The sequence below is a fragment of the Schistocerca piceifrons genome, chromosome 1 (genome assembly GCF_021461385.2).
Source record: "Schistocerca piceifrons isolate TAMUIC-IGC-003096 chromosome 1, iqSchPice1.1, whole genome shotgun sequence".
NCBI lineage: Eukaryota > Metazoa > Arthropoda > Insecta > Orthoptera > Acrididae > Schistocerca > Schistocerca piceifrons.
This window is the reverse complement of record NC_060138.1, coordinates 365,424,839-365,444,431: the sequence shown is the minus strand read 5'-3', so window position 1 is coordinate 365,444,431 and position 19,593 is coordinate 365,424,839. Positions and strand designations below refer to the sequence as shown.

The 19,593-nt window shown below is 42.4% G+C and overlaps 1 protein-coding gene across 2 annotated transcripts in view; it reads right to left on the bottom strand.

Moving 5' to 3' along the window:
* The window catches only part of LOC124785846 (dynein axonemal assembly factor 10), a 190,936-nt gene that overhangs the window by 16,821 nt on the left and 154,522 nt on the right, over window positions 1-19,593 (bottom strand). Inside the window, exons 7-8 of one of the 2 annotated variants that reach the window (XR_007015963.1) lie at window positions 16,671-16,768; window positions 13,074-13,374 (exon numbers count right to left, since the gene is read on the bottom strand). Coding sequence is in view for 1 of the 2 variants with exons in the window: in XM_047254215.1 (XP_047110171.1) it covers window positions 16,671-16,768 (98 nt within the window). In the remaining variant the exon portion in view is untranslated. The remainder of the gene's footprint in view (window positions 1-13,073; window positions 13,375-16,670; window positions 16,769-19,593) is intronic. The other variant, XM_047254215.1, reaches the window with a different exon arrangement.

Here is a 19,593-nt window from a genome sequence, read left to right as displayed (position 1 = left end):
ATTCATCCTAACTGATAACTTGGTGGTAGTCATTATAATGCCAAGGCCAAACAGTATTTACATAACATGTGTTATTATACAGGTGGCTCTTCCTTTCATAGGACATGTTTTGAAAGTTTCAGGGTTGTTATATAGGTGGTGGTACCAGGGTCCATACGGCAAGTTTTACAGTGGGGCAGTCATAGCAGTAACAGCCAGAGGGCAGGGCAATGGGTGCAGAAGGAGTATAGGGTCAGACAAGAATATTGCGGGGACTGGGATGGCAGCGAAAAGCTATTCTAGATGTGGTGGGCAAAATGTCAAGACAGAATGGGGCCTCATTTCAGGGTACAATTTTACAAAGTCATAGCATTGTCAAAGTAGCTGATTAACACATTCAAAACCCGTATAATACTGAGTCACAAGAGGTGTACTTCTAAGTTGTTATTTGGTGGGATCAGCAGTACCAGGATTGGATGTGATGGCACGGGAAATCTGCTCTTGAAGTAGGTTGGTTGGGTGATTATGCCCAGCGAAGGCCAAGTTGAGAATGGTAGTGTATTGCTGTAAAGAGCCAGCACTGGAAGAAATACATTTTTCTTGAATACCAAGGCTGTATGGGAGGGAACATTTGACATGGGAAGGGTGGCAACTGTCAAAATGTAAGTACTGTTGTTTGTTAGTATGTTAAGTGAAAGAAGTGTGTATCTGACCCTCGGTAAGGATGAGGTTAAAATCAAGGAAAGTGGCATGGGATCATGTGAATCTTAATTGGGAGTATGTATTTAGAGAGTCAAGGAATTTTAACAGGTCAGCCTCACCATGAGTCCGTATGGCAAAGATGTCATTAATGTATGTAAATCAAACCAGAGGCTGAAGGCTTATGAATTCCAGGAAAGCCCTCTCCAAGCAACCCATGAAAAAGTTGGCATAGGAAGGAGCCATCTCGGTTCCCATGGCTGTGCCCCTGATCTGTACGTAAGTCATAAGGTTGATTCAGTTGAGCAAGAAGGACATCTTATACACTCCTGGAAATTCAAATAAGAACACCGTGAATTCATTGTCCCAGGAAGGGGAAACTTTATTGACACATTCCTGGGGTCAGATACATCACATGATCACACTGACAGAACCACAGGCACGTAGACACAGGCAACAGAGCATGCACAATGTCGGCACTAGTACAGTGTATATCCACCTTTCGCAGCAATGCAGGCTGCTATTCTCCCATGGAGACGATCGTAGAGATGCTGGATGTAGTCCTGTGGAACGGCTTGCCATGCCATTTCCACCTGGCGCCGCAGTTGGACCAGCGTTCGTGCTGGACGTGCAGACCGCGTGAGACGACGCTTCATCCAGTCCCAAACATGCTCAATGGGGGACAGATCCGGAGATCTTGCTGGCCAGGGTAGCTGACTTACACCTTCTAGAGCACGTTGGGTGGCACGGGATACATGCGGACGTGCATTGTCCTGTTGGAACAGCAAGTTCCCTTGCTGGTCTAGGAATGGTAGAACGATGGGTTCGATGACGGTTTGGATGTACCGTGCACTATTCAGTGTCCCCTCGACGATCACCAGTGGTGTACGGCCAGTGTAGGAGATCGCTCCCCCACACCATGATGCCGGGTGTTGGCCCTGTGTGCCTCGGTCGTATGCAGTCCTGATTGTGGCGCTCACCTGCACGGCGCCAAACACGCATACGACCATCATTGGCACCAAGGCAGAAGCGACTCTCATCGCTGAAGACGACACGTCTCCATTCATCCCTCCATTCACGCCTGTCGCGACACCACTGGAGGCGGGCTGCACGATGTTGGGGCGTGAGCGGAAGACGGCCTAACGGTGTGCGGGACCGTAGCCCAGCTTCATGAAGACGGTTGCGAATGGTCCTCGCCGATACCCCAGGAGCAACAGTGTCCCTAATTTGCTGGGAAGTGGCGGTGCGGTCCCCTACGGCACTGCGTAGGATCCTACGGTCTTGGCGTGCATCCGTGCGTCGCTGCGGTCCGGTCCCAGGTCGACGGGCACGTGCACCTTCCGCTGACCACTGGCAACAACATCGATGTACTGTGGAGACCTCACGCCCCACGTGTTGAGCAATTCGGCGGTACGTCCACCCGGCCTCCCGCATGCCCACTATACGCCCTTGCTCAAAGTCCGTCAACTGCACATACGGTTCACGTCCACGCTGTCGTCGCATGCTACCAGTGTTAAAGACTGCGATGGAGCTCCGTATGCCACGGCAAACTGGCTGACACTGACGGCGGCGGTGCACAAATGCTGCGCAGCTAGCGCCATTCGACGGCCAACACCGCGGTTCCTGGTGTGTCCGCTGTGCTGTGCATGTGATCATTGCTTGTACAGCCCTCTCGCAGTGTCCGGAGCAAGTATGGTGGGTCTGGCACACCGGTGTCAATGTGTTCTTTTTTCCATTTCCAGGAGTGTATTTGGAATTAGGTGGGCCTTGACTGAGGAACTGTGTGATGCTGGTATAGAGGTGGCATCAATGGTGGCAAGCAAGGTGTGTGGTGGGAGAGGGATAGGCACAGATCTCAGACAATCTAGGAAATGGTTGGTGTCTTTAATACAAAAGGAAAGTCTTTATACTGTAGGTTGCAGGTGTTGATCAACCATTCAGCCGTTATATGTGTGTTCTCCTGCCACTGCTTGGTGAATTGATATTTTATTGACCCAATTACAGAACTTCAAATGGGACATACTCAGAAACAGTGAGACAAGATTCAAAGACGAAGGAATTGCTGTCCTCAAGTCTGGCCACATCCTATTACAGAATGACTCAGATATAAATTCCCATATTGGCCGGGTAGGTCTGCTAATTCATAACAGGAGGGAACATTTTATCACCAAGACCATGATCAATTCAGACAGAGTGATCTATGTAACTCTTCAGCTGAATCGTAAAATTAGCAGTCAAATCACTTGTGCCTATACACACCTACTTCCACTTCAACTGGTAAAGAACCAGAACAGTTCTGTGAAAATCTGACAACAGCAAAAAATTCAGAAACCAGCACATTTTTATTAATACTCAGTGATTTTAATAAAAAGATAGGAGCAAAGTTCACACGAACTGATCTCTTCAGTGCAAACTTTGGACTCTCCATATGAAACGTGAGAGAACAAATGATGGTGAGTTTTCTTAACAACCAACAGAAATGTGAAGAGCAATGGAATTGAATGAGCTCGCAATAAAAAATTACAAGAACAGAAATGTGAAGAGCAATGGAATTGAATGAGCTCGCAATAAAAAATTACAAGAAGTATTTGATCAGCAGTAAAGAGAGTCAGTGCATTCCAAAAACAGAAAAATTCAAGATTCGGCCTTGAAACATAACACCTTACAGAGGAAAGGTGAAACACTGACAGAGATGCATGCAAATACAGAGACATCAATAAAACATAAAGAAGGTGATCAGAAGAGATCAGAGAATGCAAAACACAAGACCGATAGAGGAGGCCATTAAAATAAATGTGAACATGAGAGTATTTTGTTCCAGTCAATCAAAATGCAAGCTTATCATGCACAATATTTGGAACAACCAAGCTGGAATTGTCACTAAAAGAGATGAAATTATAAAAGCTGTTGATGACTTTCATCAGAAGCTCTGCAGTCAATCACTATCATGCCAAAGCCTGCATAATGAATCACAAAGTTATGTTATGAATGTGGCACTGGAAAAATTGGAACCCATAAAAAAAAAATTAAATGGAAACAGTTCTGAATAATTCAAGAATTGTAAGGAACCAGGAGAAGACCAGGTCATGTGTGAGATGCTTAAAATTGGGAGAATAACGAAGAAGCACTCTTAACTATATTACATGACTTGAGGAACAGAAGATTCCAGAGTCACGGAAAAATGCAGAGTTCATTCTCCCCTTTGAAAAAGGTGTCAACACAAACATCAAGAATTACAGGCATATTAGTCTTTTATCTATATTTTACGAGCTGCTAACAAAAATCATTAAGAACCACTTGTATCACAAATTTGACTTTTATCAGCCAGCCAAACAGGCACGATTCAGAAAAGGATCAGTGCTGTTAACCATATACAAGCAATACGCAGATGATAGAGAAATATATGAGGTACAATGTTCCATGGACTCCAGAGACATGAGAAGGCATTCACAAAATTGAAACCTGGACAATATTGAGGACAACACACAGACCCCATGTTGACTAAACAGATACAATCTGCTAAAATCAAACAATGGAAAATCCAGGATAGAATGTAACAACATTATGAGAAGGAAAGTTGCTACTCACCATATAGTGGACATGCTGAGTCGCAGATAGGCACAACAAGAAGAATCTCACAATTATAGTTTTTGGCCATTAAGGCCTTTGTCAACAATAAGAAACGCACATGCACAGGGTGCATTCTGGGTTCCTAGGATTCTAGGGTTCCTAGGTTTAGGATTCTGGAATCCTAGGATCCTAGGGTTCCTAGGCTTAGGATTCTGGGATTCCTAAATCCCTCACCTGGCTCAGATTCATTGATGATATTTTTGCTATTTGGATCAAAGGTGAGGACATCCTATCAACATTCCTCCAGAACCTCAACAACTTCTCCCCCATTTGCATCACCTGGTCCCACTCAACCCAACAAGCCACCTTCCTGGATGTTGACCTCCACCTCAAAGATGGCTACACCAATACCTCCATCCATATCAAACCTACTAACCACCAGCAATACCTTCACTTCGATAGCTGCCACCTGTTCCATCCAAGAAGTCCCTTTTGTACAGCCTAGCCACCCATGGTCACCGCATCTGCACTGACGAGCAGTCCCTCTCAAAATATACCAAGTGTCTCACTGAAGCCTTCACTGACCACAATTATCCTCCCAACCTTGTACAAAAACAAATCTCCTTTGCCTTGTCTTTCCAGTCTTTCTCCACCTCCCAAAGTCCCACCATTCGCCACAGAGGAGCATTCCCCTCGTAACTCAGTACCATCAAGGACTGGAGCAACTGAATTACATTCTCCGCCGGAGCAACTGAATTACATTCTCTGCCAGGGTTTTGATTACCTCTTGTTACGCCCTGAAATGAGAAATGTCCTGTCCACTGTCCTTCCCACCCCTCCCACAGTGATATTACGTCATCCACTGAACCTACACAATATACTCTCCATTCTTACACAACCCCTGCTCCCAATCCCTTACCTCATGGCTCATACCCCTGTAATAGACCTAGATGCAAGACCTGTCCCATACATCCTCCGACCACCACCTACTCCAGTCCGATCACTAACATCATGTATCCCATAAAACCTGTGAAACCAGTCATGTGATCTACAAGCTAAGCTGCAACCACTGTAGTGCATTCTATGTAGGCATGACAACCAACAACCTGTCTGTCCACATGAATGGCCACCGACAAACTGTTGCCAAGAAAAGAGTGAATCACCCTGTTGCTGAACACGCTGCCATATCCTTCATTTCAATGACTGCTTCACAGCCTGTTCCATACAGATCCTTCCCATCAACACCAGATTTTCTGAACTGCACAGGTCAGAACTTTCCCAGTAACACATCCTACATTCCCATAACCCTCCTGGCCTCAACCTTCGTTACTCACTATCCTCACTCATCCTGTTCCCATTCCATCAGCACTACACAGCCATCATTCCACAACTGCAACGGGTCTTTTTATTTCTCTCCTTTTCTGCTACCCCCCCCCCCCCCCCCCCCGACTAACCTGCAGCACTTCACTTCACTTCACTGTGTGCCTCCCCACCCCAGCCTCTTCCTTACCCCCACCCAGTCACCACTCCCACCATCCACTGGTGCTGCTGCTTGCAGTGTGGTTTCAGCAGTTGCCTGAGAATGCAGTTGTGTGTGAGTTGCATTTGTGTGAGTGTGGGTGTCTTTGTGTATGTGTGCCTATTGTTGACAAAGGCCTTAGTGGCCGAAAGCTATAATTGTGAGAGTCTTTTTGTTGTGCCTATCTGTGACTCAGCATCTCCGCTATATGGTGAGTAGCAACTTTCCTTCTCATAAAATTAACCTGCTACATTTACAAGAATGATCATCTAGATATGAAAAATGTAGGTCAATTGGATTATTGGAAACATTCCTGTAGGAAGCAGCATCATACAAGGAGGGACAATCTCACTTAAGTTATTCATTTTCACTATGGGGGATGTTTTAAATTATCCATCCTGTGGATATAAAGGTACCAACATGAAAAATTTCTAAGTCATCTTTGCTTCACAGATGATATTATCCCCTTTGAGAATGGCACAAATGAACTGTCAAATATGATCTGAGAATGGAAAGATGTTTTCCATGCTTTAGTCTCAAAATTAACTTTCAAAAGACAAAAAACATGAGCTCTGTCAGTATTGTGGGCTCCATCAGAAGCTATGCTCTGGAAGTAATAAATGAAGGCCTTTATCTGGGGCACAAAATCTAACTTGGGAAAGATAACCAGAGAACAGAGATCATGCCATGCATTGGCCTCATCTGGGTGACATTTGGGAAACTTGGTTACGTTCTTTGTAAACTGAGTATCCCCAAAAACTTTAAAAGAAAGGTCTACGATAACTCTTTATTAAACCAAAAACAAACAATATCTCACAAATTTTAGGCTTTTTCCAACATCCAGCTCCAGTTTACAATGATTAAACATCATTCATAAGCTTCATGTACTTAAAATATAAAACATAACAGCAAGATAAATATTAGAACTTCAAACAAGGAAATGACAGTTGATAAATTCATGTGTAGTGATGCACCATAGCCGGCCAGGGTGACCGAGCGGTTCTAGGCGCTGCAGTCTGGAACCGCGCGACTGCTACGGTCGCAGGTTCGAATCCTGCCTCGGCATGGATGTGTGTGATGTCCTTAGGTTGGTTAGGTTTAAATAGTTCTAAGTTCTAGGGGACTGATGACCTCAGAAGTTAAGTCCCATAGTGCTCAGTGCCATTTGAACCATTTTTTTGATGCACCATGTGTAGTGACGTAACAAGACTGTTACGCCACACGGTAGTAGCCAAAAGAAAGGCACGCTAGACTAATGCAGACGGGCGTGATGTCTGGAACATGAGAACTTATGAATGAATAAGAAGAAAAGTATGTAGATGCTTTTTACTTAACTTTTAATAACTCCTTGGAATACATCTCTCTTGAATACTCGAAGCTATAGGCACTGATACAAATGGCTCCTTGTTAGTTCGTAGCCATTAACTTCTGATGGCTATTCTGTCTCTCGGCTAATGAGAGAGAAAGGCTGCGTACAACTGGGCGATAGCTAGGTTCGCGTACAACTGGGCGGTAGCTTGGTTCTCGTACAACTGGGGTCGAGTCCACTCTCGTATCACGAGACCTGCCTAGGTGGTGGCGCTAGGTCTGCGATCACAGTGGCGACACGCGGGTCCGACATGTACTAAATGGATCGCGGCCGATTTAAGCTACCACCTAGCAAGTGTGGTGTCTGGCGGTGACACCACACCATGGTCAACTGTTTGGACAGTGTTTGGTGGAAGGCGGCATGTGGCTGGTGGCTGCAGAGGGGTGAGAAAACTGTCAAACATGGATGTGCTGATCTTGAAGCAGCCAAGAGCTGTTTTGCCAAATTGTTTCTGGAAGATTTTTCTGTTACTGGTGGATTAGAAAGTATGTACATTATCTTTGAGATTCCATCAGACTATAACTTTAGCAGACAGCCGGGCTCCGGTTTAAAAGTACTCGAACTCACAACTTAGTGTCTATGTTACAGTTTAAAATTCCTTCTGAAGTACATATAAAATAGCTCGATGAAAAATGATCTCTCCCCCCCCCCCCCCCCCTTCCTATAAGCATATACACAAATTCATTCACACAAGCAATTACACCGCACACACAAGTGACCATCATCTCCAGCATCCCAGACTGTTGGTAGAAGATGTTTTTGAAAGTGTGCTGATATTGCTAAGAGCACGCTAAAAAGTATGTTGTTAATATAGGTCAGATACAATTACAGTTTTTTTATTTTTATTTTTAGGTTGTGCACAAAGTATTGTCCCTCTTGGTAATGCGCATTATGTAAAATACGTTGATATTGTTAGGGTTAATGCAACCTTTGCTGACCCCGCACAAGGATCAGCTTGTTATATGCTCCATTATGGTTCCACTTGGAATTTCACTCCACGTAACTACTGAGTAACACCACATAATACAGGAGTACTATTCGAAGCATCCCGTTATGATATCCTGGGGTATGGATTTCGGTTCTCCACACAATGGAAGGAAATTTTGAATGGCACTATTGAATCAATCTTGTTATGCATCGTTGGAATTTAACTTCCCTCTCAGTGCACATCCTGTCTGATCAGTTCTTTTGGATACTAACAACACTGAATTGTTCAAGTCCTCCAATCAGCTGATGGCTCATGACCAGAAACGTATCACTACATTGAGATGCTGCCCATGTTATGGCATTCCTGCAGCAGGTTACAGTACTCTCTTGACTGTCTGGCTCATGACTACCCACCCTCTGTACTATACAACCTACTTAATTCATATCATTTTTTTTTAACCTTTAGCAAGAGGATGCCCGCTACAATGCCGTGTGGCCTTTCAAAATGGATCACGTATCTTTTGTCCTTCTAGCACATCTGGATTCACAATTATAAGGTAAATACTGTGTTGTTAATAATGAATAAATTTTCAGAACCACTCTTCAACAAACAATCCTTAGACGCCTCCTTCCAGTGTTCACAAACAAGAATGAACACACTGCAATACACTCCTGGAAATGGAAAAAAGAACACATTGACACCGGTGTGTCAGACCCACCATACTTGCTCCGGACACTGCGAGAGGGCTGTACAAGCAACGATCACACGCACGGCACAGCGGACACACCAGGAGCCGCGGTGTTGGCCGTCGAATGGCGCTAGCTGCGCAGCATTTGTGCACCGCCGCCGTCAGTGTCAGCCAGTCTGCCGTGGCATACGGAGCTCCATCGCAGTCTTTAACACTGGTAGCATGCCGCGACAGCGTGGACGTGAACCGTATGTGCAGTTGACGGACTTTGAGCGAGGGCGTATAGTGGGCACGTGGGAGGCTGGGTGGACGTACCGCCGAATTGCTCAACACGTGGGGCGTGAGGTCTCCACAGTACATCGATGTTGTAGCCAGTGGTCGGCGGAAGGTGCACGTGCCCGTCGACCTGGGACCGGACCGCAGCGACGCACGGATGCACGCCAAGACCGTAGGATCCTATGCAGTGCCGTAGGGGACCGCACCGCCACTTCCCAGCAAATTAGGGACACTGTTGCTCCTGGGGTATCGGCGAGGACCATTCGCAACCGTCTCCATGAAGCTGGGCTACGGTCCCGCACACCGTTAGGCCGTCTTCCGCTCACACCCCAACATCGTGCAGCCCGCCTCCAGTGGTGTCGCGACAGGCGTGAATGGAGGGACGAATGGAGACGTGTCACCTTCAGCGATGAGAGTCGCTTCTGCCTTGGTGCCAATGATGGTCGTATGCGTGTTTGGCGCCGTGCAGGTGAGCGCCACGATCAGGACTGCATACGACCGAGGCACACAGGGCCAACACCCGGCATCATGGTGTGGGGAGCGATCTCCTACACTGGCCGTACACCACTGGTGATCATCGAGGGGACACTGAATAGTGCACGGTACATCCAAACTGTCATCGAACCCATCGTTCTACCATTCCTAGACCGGCAAGGGAACTTGCTGTTCCAACAGGACAATGCACGTCCGCATGTATCCCGTGCCACCCAACGTGCTCTAGAAGGTGTAAGTCAACTACCCAGGCCAGCAAGATCTCCGGATCTGTCCCCCATTGAGCATGTTTGGGACTGGATGAAGCGTCGTCTCACGCGGTCTGCACGTCCAGCACGAACGCTGGTCCAACTGCGGCGCCAGGTGGAAATGGCATGGCAAGCCGTTCCACAGGACTACATCCAGCATCTCTACAATCGTCTCCATGGGAGAATAGCAGCCTGCATTGCTGCGAAAGGTGGATATACACTGTACTAGTGCCGACATTGTGCATGCCCTGTTGCCTGTGTCTATGTGCCTGTGGTTCTGTCAGTGTGATCAAGTGATGTATCTGACCCCAGGAATGTGTCAATAAAGTTTCCCCTTCCTGGGACAATGAATTCACGGTGTTCTTATTTCAATTTTAGGAGTGTATCTCTTTATATTCTACTAATTATCCCTGCACAATTATATGAGTGAATTATGTTTCCTACTTGACTGTCTATATACTCGCAGAGTCAATGAGCAAAGTAGTACAGTACTATTACTAATCCTTGAGCACATAATTACTCTTTGTAATATTCTCTCTGGTGTGTTGAGAGGACTTTCAGGATCTTCTCCTTGCCGAATATCCGCATTGAATAATTGTAATTTTGCTATCAAGATTACTGGAAGAAAGAGATTGAAAATATATTGTACGCTACTCATTTACATCGAAGGTGTATAAGGAATTTCATTACATATGTATTCTCTAATTGGAAATTTGCACTGAGGTGTCGTTTCATTGGTAATCAGAAGGGAACTTCCGATGAATTGGAAATGAACCTGCAATTATTAGCTCCAAGAGCTCCATTATTTCATCGGATAATTAAACTCTATCGAAGCAAACTTTCCGCTTCATCTGAGGTTTCCCGACTGACTACACAATGCAAGAAAACCAAGACATTTTATTTACACAGGATTGCAGATCGCTTCGAATCATTGAGACTGTGGACAAGGAGAGTCATCGTCCAATTCTGATTAAACAAGTAAAGCTTAATTATAACTTTCTGGAGCGACTGTGATGACTGTGATATGGCTGCTTATGAATGAGATCATTAATAAAATACTAATAACTAACTTTCCTCCTCACCAGCAACCAGTATAAACACAATATTAATTAAAATTATAACACGTAGAGAGCAGCTGTGTTGGCAAACCTTTGTTCTTTGTTTCTTCAGTTGTATATCAGATGCAAAATGTGTGTGCATTGTTGAATTGTTGTTTTGTGTCATCCTTTATGTTTTAATTAGAGTCCAAAATGGGTGGTAAATGAAAAAACTGTAGCATCTATGGATCAAAAACTATGTGCTGTAATGTGACTGGATTCTGGGCTAGCAGCCAAAACTATTCCTAGGGGTAGGTGGGGGGTTGGAATTGGAAAAAGTACTGTTAAAGACTGGAAGAAAAATTGAGCACAAATTGAAAACTGGTATGTTTCCCAAGATAATGGAAGTGGAATAAGAGTAATGAAGACAAAGTCAGAAGGTAAGCATAAAGAAGTTGAAGAAATGTTACTTTTGTGACATTAATATTTAAGAAGTTTGTCCATTACTGGGCCAATATTGCAGGAAAAAGCATTACAGTTTCAGCAGCAAATAGAAGGAGAAGATTCAGAATTTACTGTCAGAGGTGGATTACTGGACTGATTGAAAAATCGATTCAGTATTTGACAGATTACAGTTAGTGGAGAGACATTATCCACTGACAAAGAGGCTGTGTCATTTTTTAAAGACTATCTTTTGAATTTAATTAATGAGGGGAAATTTATGGCAAACAGTTGTACAAATGCTATGAGAGTGATTTAAATTTATAAAGTCCTCCTTAAGAAAATGCTTGCTTCAAAAAAAGGACACTGCAGCATCCAGATACAATACATGTAAGGAACAAGTTACTGTACTGGTGTGTGTAATGCAACTGGTAACCAGAAGCCTAGGCTTACATTAGTAGGGAAATCACAGAAACCTAGGCTTTCAAAAACCCCAAAAATCAGGAATAAGTGCCCTTATATAATACTCATCAAGAAAAAGGACAGATGAGTTCAGAAACATGTAAAATGTGGCTACACATGAATTTGTAGCAGCTTTTGAGAAATATTTGAAAATAACAATTTATTGATGAAAGCTCTGTGGATTCTTGATAATGTGGCTTCACATACTGAGAGTGATGACGTCACACATGGAGAAATCAAAGCGTTATTTTCACCACTAAATGTGACAGCTCTTGATAATGCGCCTTCACATCCTGAGAGTGATGACCTCACACATGGAGAAATCAAAGCATTAATTTCACCAATAAATGTGACAGCTCTTTGTCAGCTGATGGACCAGGGCATCGTTGACATACTAAAGAAGAAATATTGCTACTGTCTTCTCAGTTCATTGATATCAATGATTGATAATGAAGATTGTGTAACCATCTGTGAGAGAAATGACTTGTTACATGTAATAAGGTAGTTGGCCAAAGCATGGAAAGAGATTCCAAACACATCACTTGTAAGGTCTCGCAAAATTCTTCTAGACCAAGAAGGTGGACACTTCAAGTTGGAATCCATGTGTGAAACTGAAGTCAAAGAGGGAAACGATGATATCATTTTGTTACTAAAAAATATACCGGGGTGTGAGGCTGTCAATGCAGAGGACACCATAGAATGGATAGGAAATGATGAAGCTGATGAACTAATTGAAAATAATACTGTGGGAAGAGGCATGCAGGGGCTCTAATAAAGGAGAAAAAGGCAAACTTAGATGACTGGAGAAATCTCATCCCAGAATCGGAAGCATCCAAGATGACTGCAGTACAATGGTGAGCAGGAGGAAGTAACACCAACTGATATCATCTGTTTCCATAAGTGAAGGGATACTGCAGCATGGAAGGGTGTTTAAAGAGGGAAACAAAGACTTTTTTAAAACCTCAAACTTGTAAGTTCATCTTTTTTGCTAGGCCTGGCTTCTCACAAGTAGGTAATCATAAATTCATACTTTTCAATGCTGATCATTTTCTTTAATTATTTTTGAAGGGTGCAATGTGTACATATATACACTTCAGATGTTTATTGTAAATCATTTATTATTTATTTATAGGCTGCGTTAATCCAATGAGAAGCGAAATGTTTGCAGTTGTCATTTTATACTTTGTTAGTTCAATCTATTTAATTTCATATGGCATTCTAGTTGGTGGTCAGTCAGATTTAATCACGTTAATATGTTAATATATTTCCAGTTTTGCAACTTTTCTTTGGTCAGTTAAATAGTTACAACATTATTTATAGGACATAATCAGTGGTGTTAATGATCTTGAAATAAATTTTACTTACATCACTTCAATCCTCCCTCCAACCTCCCTGATTACAGTTAAAATAACTGTTGTGTTTCAAAATTCCGTTTCGTGATTTTAGTCTGCCTCACTGTCAGGCTGGCAACCAAATGGCGACACATTGGTGATTATCTGGCCACAATAAAGACAAGAGATTGTGTGCTCAAGTTGTCTTCAAAAATTCGACAGCAGTCTGACATGGAGGTCTTTAAACATCAAGTGGCCCCTATCAGTGGGTCCATTAACTCTTCTAATGCTAGGAGTCATTCAGTCACTGCTTTCATTAATCTTGTAAAACTGACCTGTAAACATGTATTGCTTATTTTAAATAATGTTTTAATCTTTGTCACCCAAGTGTCTCAGTTACCTCTACTTCTTAAAACTGTCTCTGTAACCAGCTTTGGCTATCTTAGGATGCTGCCACAGTCACAGTCCTGTGCTGCCAATTATAGACACTGCTGAGTGATGTAACAATTAAACTCACATTTCAAGATTTCAGTTGTTAAATGAAATTAAAATAATGAATTGTCAAACAAAGTTAAACGTTGTTAGCCCTAGATTAAGGCCCCACTGAGATTGGTGAAGCCCTGCCATTAAATCATGCTGCAGAGTCTGACTTGTGAAACTGTGCACTCTTGGAGCAGCAGCCGAGAATCTCTCTCTCTCTCTCTCTCTCTCTCTCTCTCTCTCTTGTGTTCCATGCCAATGCCTAACACAGAAGCTAAATGACTTAGTTCTCTCTGCATTTTCCTTCTCCTCTGAGATAGGTAGGGACACCTGGTGCTACTTTCTGTCATTCCCCTGACAGTCCTCACTGTGTAACTCCAATGAATAATAAACCACTACGATTGCTTTTTCTAAGTGTGAGTACCATAAGTTAATTATGAGTCTACACTGCTTTCCAATCCTGACTACAACCCCAAGCAGGTGTACAAAAAACATGGCAAGCTCAATGAGTATTCCACAGGAAGTACAAACAGGTGGACTTTTTAATAACTGCAGATAGCCATAGATTAGTGAACAAATTCCTTACACAAAGACAGGTCATTATCATTTTGTCCCATTTCTGTGATCTGAGGGTGGAACACAAAAACTGAACAATTAATTTCAGTGACTGTAGCTAGCTCTCTCTCTTGTCCAGTGACTCTCTGCCCTCCCACACATACACACTGAAAAATATCCTTCTGGCTCAATTTTGTCTGTTGAAATGCTTGTACGGCACCTAGGTCCTGAGCAGTTGGTCTGCAATTGAATTTCTACAGATCCATAGCTCATTGTATCCAGCAACAGGGTGCCTTCTTAGCTGTCTTGAAAACTTTGGAATTGATGTATCAGTTGTATGGCAAGCTGTGCTGCTGATGTGAGTCACCCAATCCTGGATCCTATCTTTACATTCAGACACTACCAGTATATGCTATAATGGACATTAAATAGAGCCACAACCAGTACATTTTCTTGAAAAAATATGCTCATTTACTGTTAAATACACCCAAACATTAGACAAAATGAGACCTATCTTCCACCAGGAATGAATGAATGTATCAAGTTGATATGTGGAACAGTTTAGTTTATACAGCTTTGATAGATATTTGTGTATATTTTATTCGAATAGATACACTGGAATATCATGCCATCACAAAATTTATTGTTTTACATGGTTTATTGTTGACAAATATTTTTCCTACATTGGGGAGGCTTACAATCATTCAGTTTCTTCACCGTCAATACTTATGACTTGGATCACTGAATTCAAAAGTGCAAACTTCTTATCAATGTGAGTCACATGAAGGATGAAATTCAGCGATGTTGAATCCAATTAGTAATTCATTACATGAATTTGCAATTGCGAATAAGGATTACCATCAGCTGTTAAATGGAATGACAACAATGAAAATTTGTGCCGGGCTGGGACTTGAACCTGGATTTCCCACTTATCGTGAGCAGTTGCCTTACCATTTGGCTATCCATGCACGACTCACGGCCAGACCCAAACTTCAATATGTCATCAACCATGCATCTACAACCGGTACTCATACATCCGTTATGTATATTCCCGTACAGGTCAGATGCTGTACTCGAAAGTCGCTTGCCCAGTATCGGCAAGGAAATACGATATTGCAGTGCCTGTGTTATTCTGATCATGATGCACTGCGGCGCCCACAGCCCTTACAAAACACAGCAAATGAATTCGCAATTGCAAATAAGGATGCATGGTTGACAAAACATGTAAGTTTGGGTCTGGCCATGAGTCATGCACAGATAGCTAGATGGTAAGGCTCATGATAAGCGGCAAATTCAGGTTTGAGTTCCCCGTCCGGCACAAATTTTCATTGTCATCATTCCATTCAGCACCCGATGGTAATCCTTATTCACAATTGTGAATTCATTTGATGTGTTTCATAATGGCCGTGCCACAGTGCATTGTGATCAGAATAACTCAGGCACTTTTCAATATTGCAATTAGTAATTGCATGGCTTGGATGGGAACAACAGGTGCTGTTGACTCAGCCCCAAAGATGTGTCCAACTGAGACTTGCACTAGGTTGTCGAACCATTCAACATTATTATTATTATTATTACTCTTACTATTTTTATTATTATTATATAAAGGACAATCAAAAACGCAATGACAGATGAAAACATGGTGAATGTGTGCAATATGGTATTAGAAGAATTAAGCATTGGGCATACTCTAAGACATTCGGCTCAATTATAAATTCCATTAATTGAGTCTCAATCCAAGTTAGACTACTTGGTCCAAACAAAATCATTACTTTATGGGTGGCAGGAAGACAAGATGAAAGATGTTGAATCTTCACCTTTTGGAATCAAATTCATCAAGCACTAAAAAGTACAACAGAGAAAAAAATATTTGTTAATGGCAGAATAAGAAAACAGAAGGCCAATTAATATCAGATTCTTTTGCAATACACAGGGTTGGTGCACACAACTGGAATGAGATGCAAATAAAGGTTTGAAACAAGCAAAATTCAAGTTCAAGGGAAGTTTGAAACCTTTTGAAGTATGAATGGTAATTAAGTGTTCAAATTGCTTCCGTTTTCTAAGCAACTTACAGATGCAGGGTGTATGAAGATAAAGACCACTCAGCATTAGTACAATATCAAATGGAACCCTGCAGATATAAAGGAGGGATATCAAATAAGAGTATAAAATGTTATACAACTCGCCCACTGTTTATCTGAAACTGTGACTTACCTACTCAATTTAATATAGTATTAACCTCAAGCAGCCAGTTGTTAACTGTCAATGAATTTTAATTTTATATGCTGATTAAAAAAAAAAAAGTGCTAATGAGAAATCACAAAATTTAACTAAAGACGAGGCACCTTTGGTGGGAAGATCTTGTTGACAAGGTGATCAGAGTTGTGCTGTGTCATACAAACTATTGTTTCTTTAATTTAACATGCATCTGTTCCAAGAAAGATTCACTCAAGAAGTAAAAATCATTCATTTCTTAAATTTATGCTTGCAAAAATTGCAATGAAATCTATGATTCCCTAAATTCAAGAAATTGTGAAATTAATTTGAAGACTCTAAAAGTGTTGCTTTTCATAACTTGTAAAATTATGAAACTTACTATTTCCATAAACATACTGAGCCACTTCCTCCACAAGTGACAAAAATGTCACGATTCTGTGGTAAATGGCGCGCTAACCATATTGTTGACTTGTGAGCCTGGAACAAGAATAAACACAAAAAATATTGTTTCAGTTCCTACAATGGGTTAAACTAATTTTCAGAGATAATAAAAAACAATGAACACTAGCAACAAAGAACCACATACACTATCTAATCTTACATAAAGGATCCTCCATGGAAAATAAAAGAACAATTTATAGTCATGAATACGGCATTACTGATAAGGACAAGGCTGTTTAGAAGCTTTTAACACTTTAAGCATTTAAATAATTAAACAAAGCTATGGGAATACATCAACACCCAACCAAAAAGCATATAATGTCATTAGCAGAGCACCATTAGGCAAATACACCGCCCAGTCAAAATAATGTGATCACCTGGAAAAAGCCTGAATAACCATCCTTTGCAGCACAGACTCGTGCGAGACATGCAGGAAGAGAATCAGTGCAGCTCTGGAAGGTACTGACAGGGATGTGGAGCCATGCCGATTCTAGTGCTGTTAGCAACTGCACTAGATTTCTCATCTGAAGTTCAATGGCACAAACAGCCCAATCAAGGGGGTCCCACAGATTCTCCATTGGGTTTAAGTCCAGAGGGTTTGCTGGCCAGGGGAGTATGATCAATCCATCTTGGCGGTCTTCGAACCATGCACATCAACTGCAACATTGTGCCAAAAAAAAAAAAAACTGCGGTAGATGACGTTCCGCCGAGGAAACTGCGGTAGAAGACACTGTGCTGAGGAAAAACAAACTGCATGCAGGGGTGGACATGGTCCCCAAGTATAGATGTGTACTTGTATTGATCCATCGTGCCTTCCAGACTAACAAGATCATCCAGGGATGTCCTCTAGCCTGAGCCCTTTTGATGATTGTTGCAGGGTGTTTACTTTAAGACATTTCACAGCGTACATGCCAGTAGCCATCTGTGCTATGGGGCATAAAACATGATTCATTCGAAAAAGCGAGTTGTCACCATTCAATGGACATACAGCTGTGGTATTAGTGCACAAACTCCAGCCTTCACTGCCCCTGAACAGCAGTCAGCATGTGTACACGAACCACGTGCTTGCTTCAGAGACCCATATGCAACAATGTTCGCTCAATGGTCATTGCGGAGACAATGTTGGTAGCCCCTTGCTTCATCTGGGCAATCAGTTGCCCAACAGCTTCATGTCTATTTGCCCACATACACCTCTGCAGCCATCATTCGCCCCAGTCACCTATGGCCTGTGGTGCACCACAGTTGCCTCAGCAGCAGTTTTGGACAGCGCCATTTTGCTACAGACGGTATATACTTGAAGCACAGTGGCACGAAAACGATTCACGAACTGAGCCATTTCGAAATGCTTCCACTAGAGCCCTGCAACTGCCTACCCTATGCACATGGCTCACATGCACCTGTGGTGTGCGAGTAAGAGCACTAATACGCTTTGCAAACATTGGTGGATGTTGCCAAAGATTACTACGCGGATTTCCTGCACCTGCACCCACTTGTACATAGGCTGTGAATTTACAGTGTGCGCACGTACAATGCACTTCTGTTAACTCCACACTTGGGCAAAATTTATGTGAATGACAAATATTGTATAGAGATATAAATTGCTATTCATTATTCATGAATAACAAAAATTGTTTGAAATATTACTCACTTACACGAATAAAAACAATTAGAAATCATCTGTGGATAAAAAGTGTTAAGGATAATACCTGCAGATGAATTTGGAATCCAATTGCATTTATAGCGCCAATTCTTTGTCATTTATTAAACAAATGTAACTTTTGTTCCTTTTAAATTAGTTTTCAGAACAACTCTTTTATTTGAAACATTCCACCATAAACTTTATCTGATTTACAAAGATTTACCATTGTGAGACTAAAGAAAATACATTCTACACATGCAATGCATTCCTGGATTGATCTTTAATCATGACTTCAATGTACGAGTTTCAGCTCATAATGTCTTCAGCAAATATGGAGAATTTTACTTCACTTCTCAAATCACATTCCTAATAAAATCTTCTTTTTAAGTCTTAATGTCATTTGAAACTCGTGACCAGATTTCTTTGACATTTCTTTGGCTACTATATGTCTGAATTGTTTAAGCCTCCCTTGGTCACAGCCACCAATGGAGGTGAACTACTTCTTTTTAAATCATGAGAATGTCTCTGTAACAATAAATGCACTCAGTATATAGAGAGAAAAAAGTCTTACAATCATCATTTGACACTTCCATGACACGCATGTTGCAAGCATGCTGCAATATTATGAACTCTTTTATATACAAAATTTTTAAGGCTTTCGTGGCCACTTGTTGACAAACTGCCTATTGGCTTCTGTCTTGGGTTCTTCGGCCACATTCATCTGATGATTTTGTTGACGTTTCACCAGCACGAGTGGCTGGCATTGTCAAAGATTCACCCTCCATTGCCAGTGGTGAACTGGAGCCGAGCTCACGGTCACAGACTATATGTATCTGGCGCACCAACGTCTGAGGGCTTCTCCGTCATCATTTCCGGTGTGTTTCTCCAGGTAGCAAGAGGAGAAACGCACTGGAATTGACCGCGGAGAAGCCCTTGGACGTTGGTCAACCAGGTATATACAGTCTGCGCCCGCGAGCTCGGCTCCAGTTCACCACTGGCAATGGAGGGTGAAGCTTTGACAATGCCAGCCACTCGTGCTGGCGAAACATCAGTAACATCATCAGATGAGCGTTGGATGAAGTACCCAAGACAGAAGCCAATAGGCAGTTTGTCTCTTTTATATACTCACACCCAGTGTCTCTTCTGAAATTTTTGAATCTCAAAACTCTATATAATTGCACAGACGGATGTCGAAATGAAAGCTATTCCATATTCTAATGGC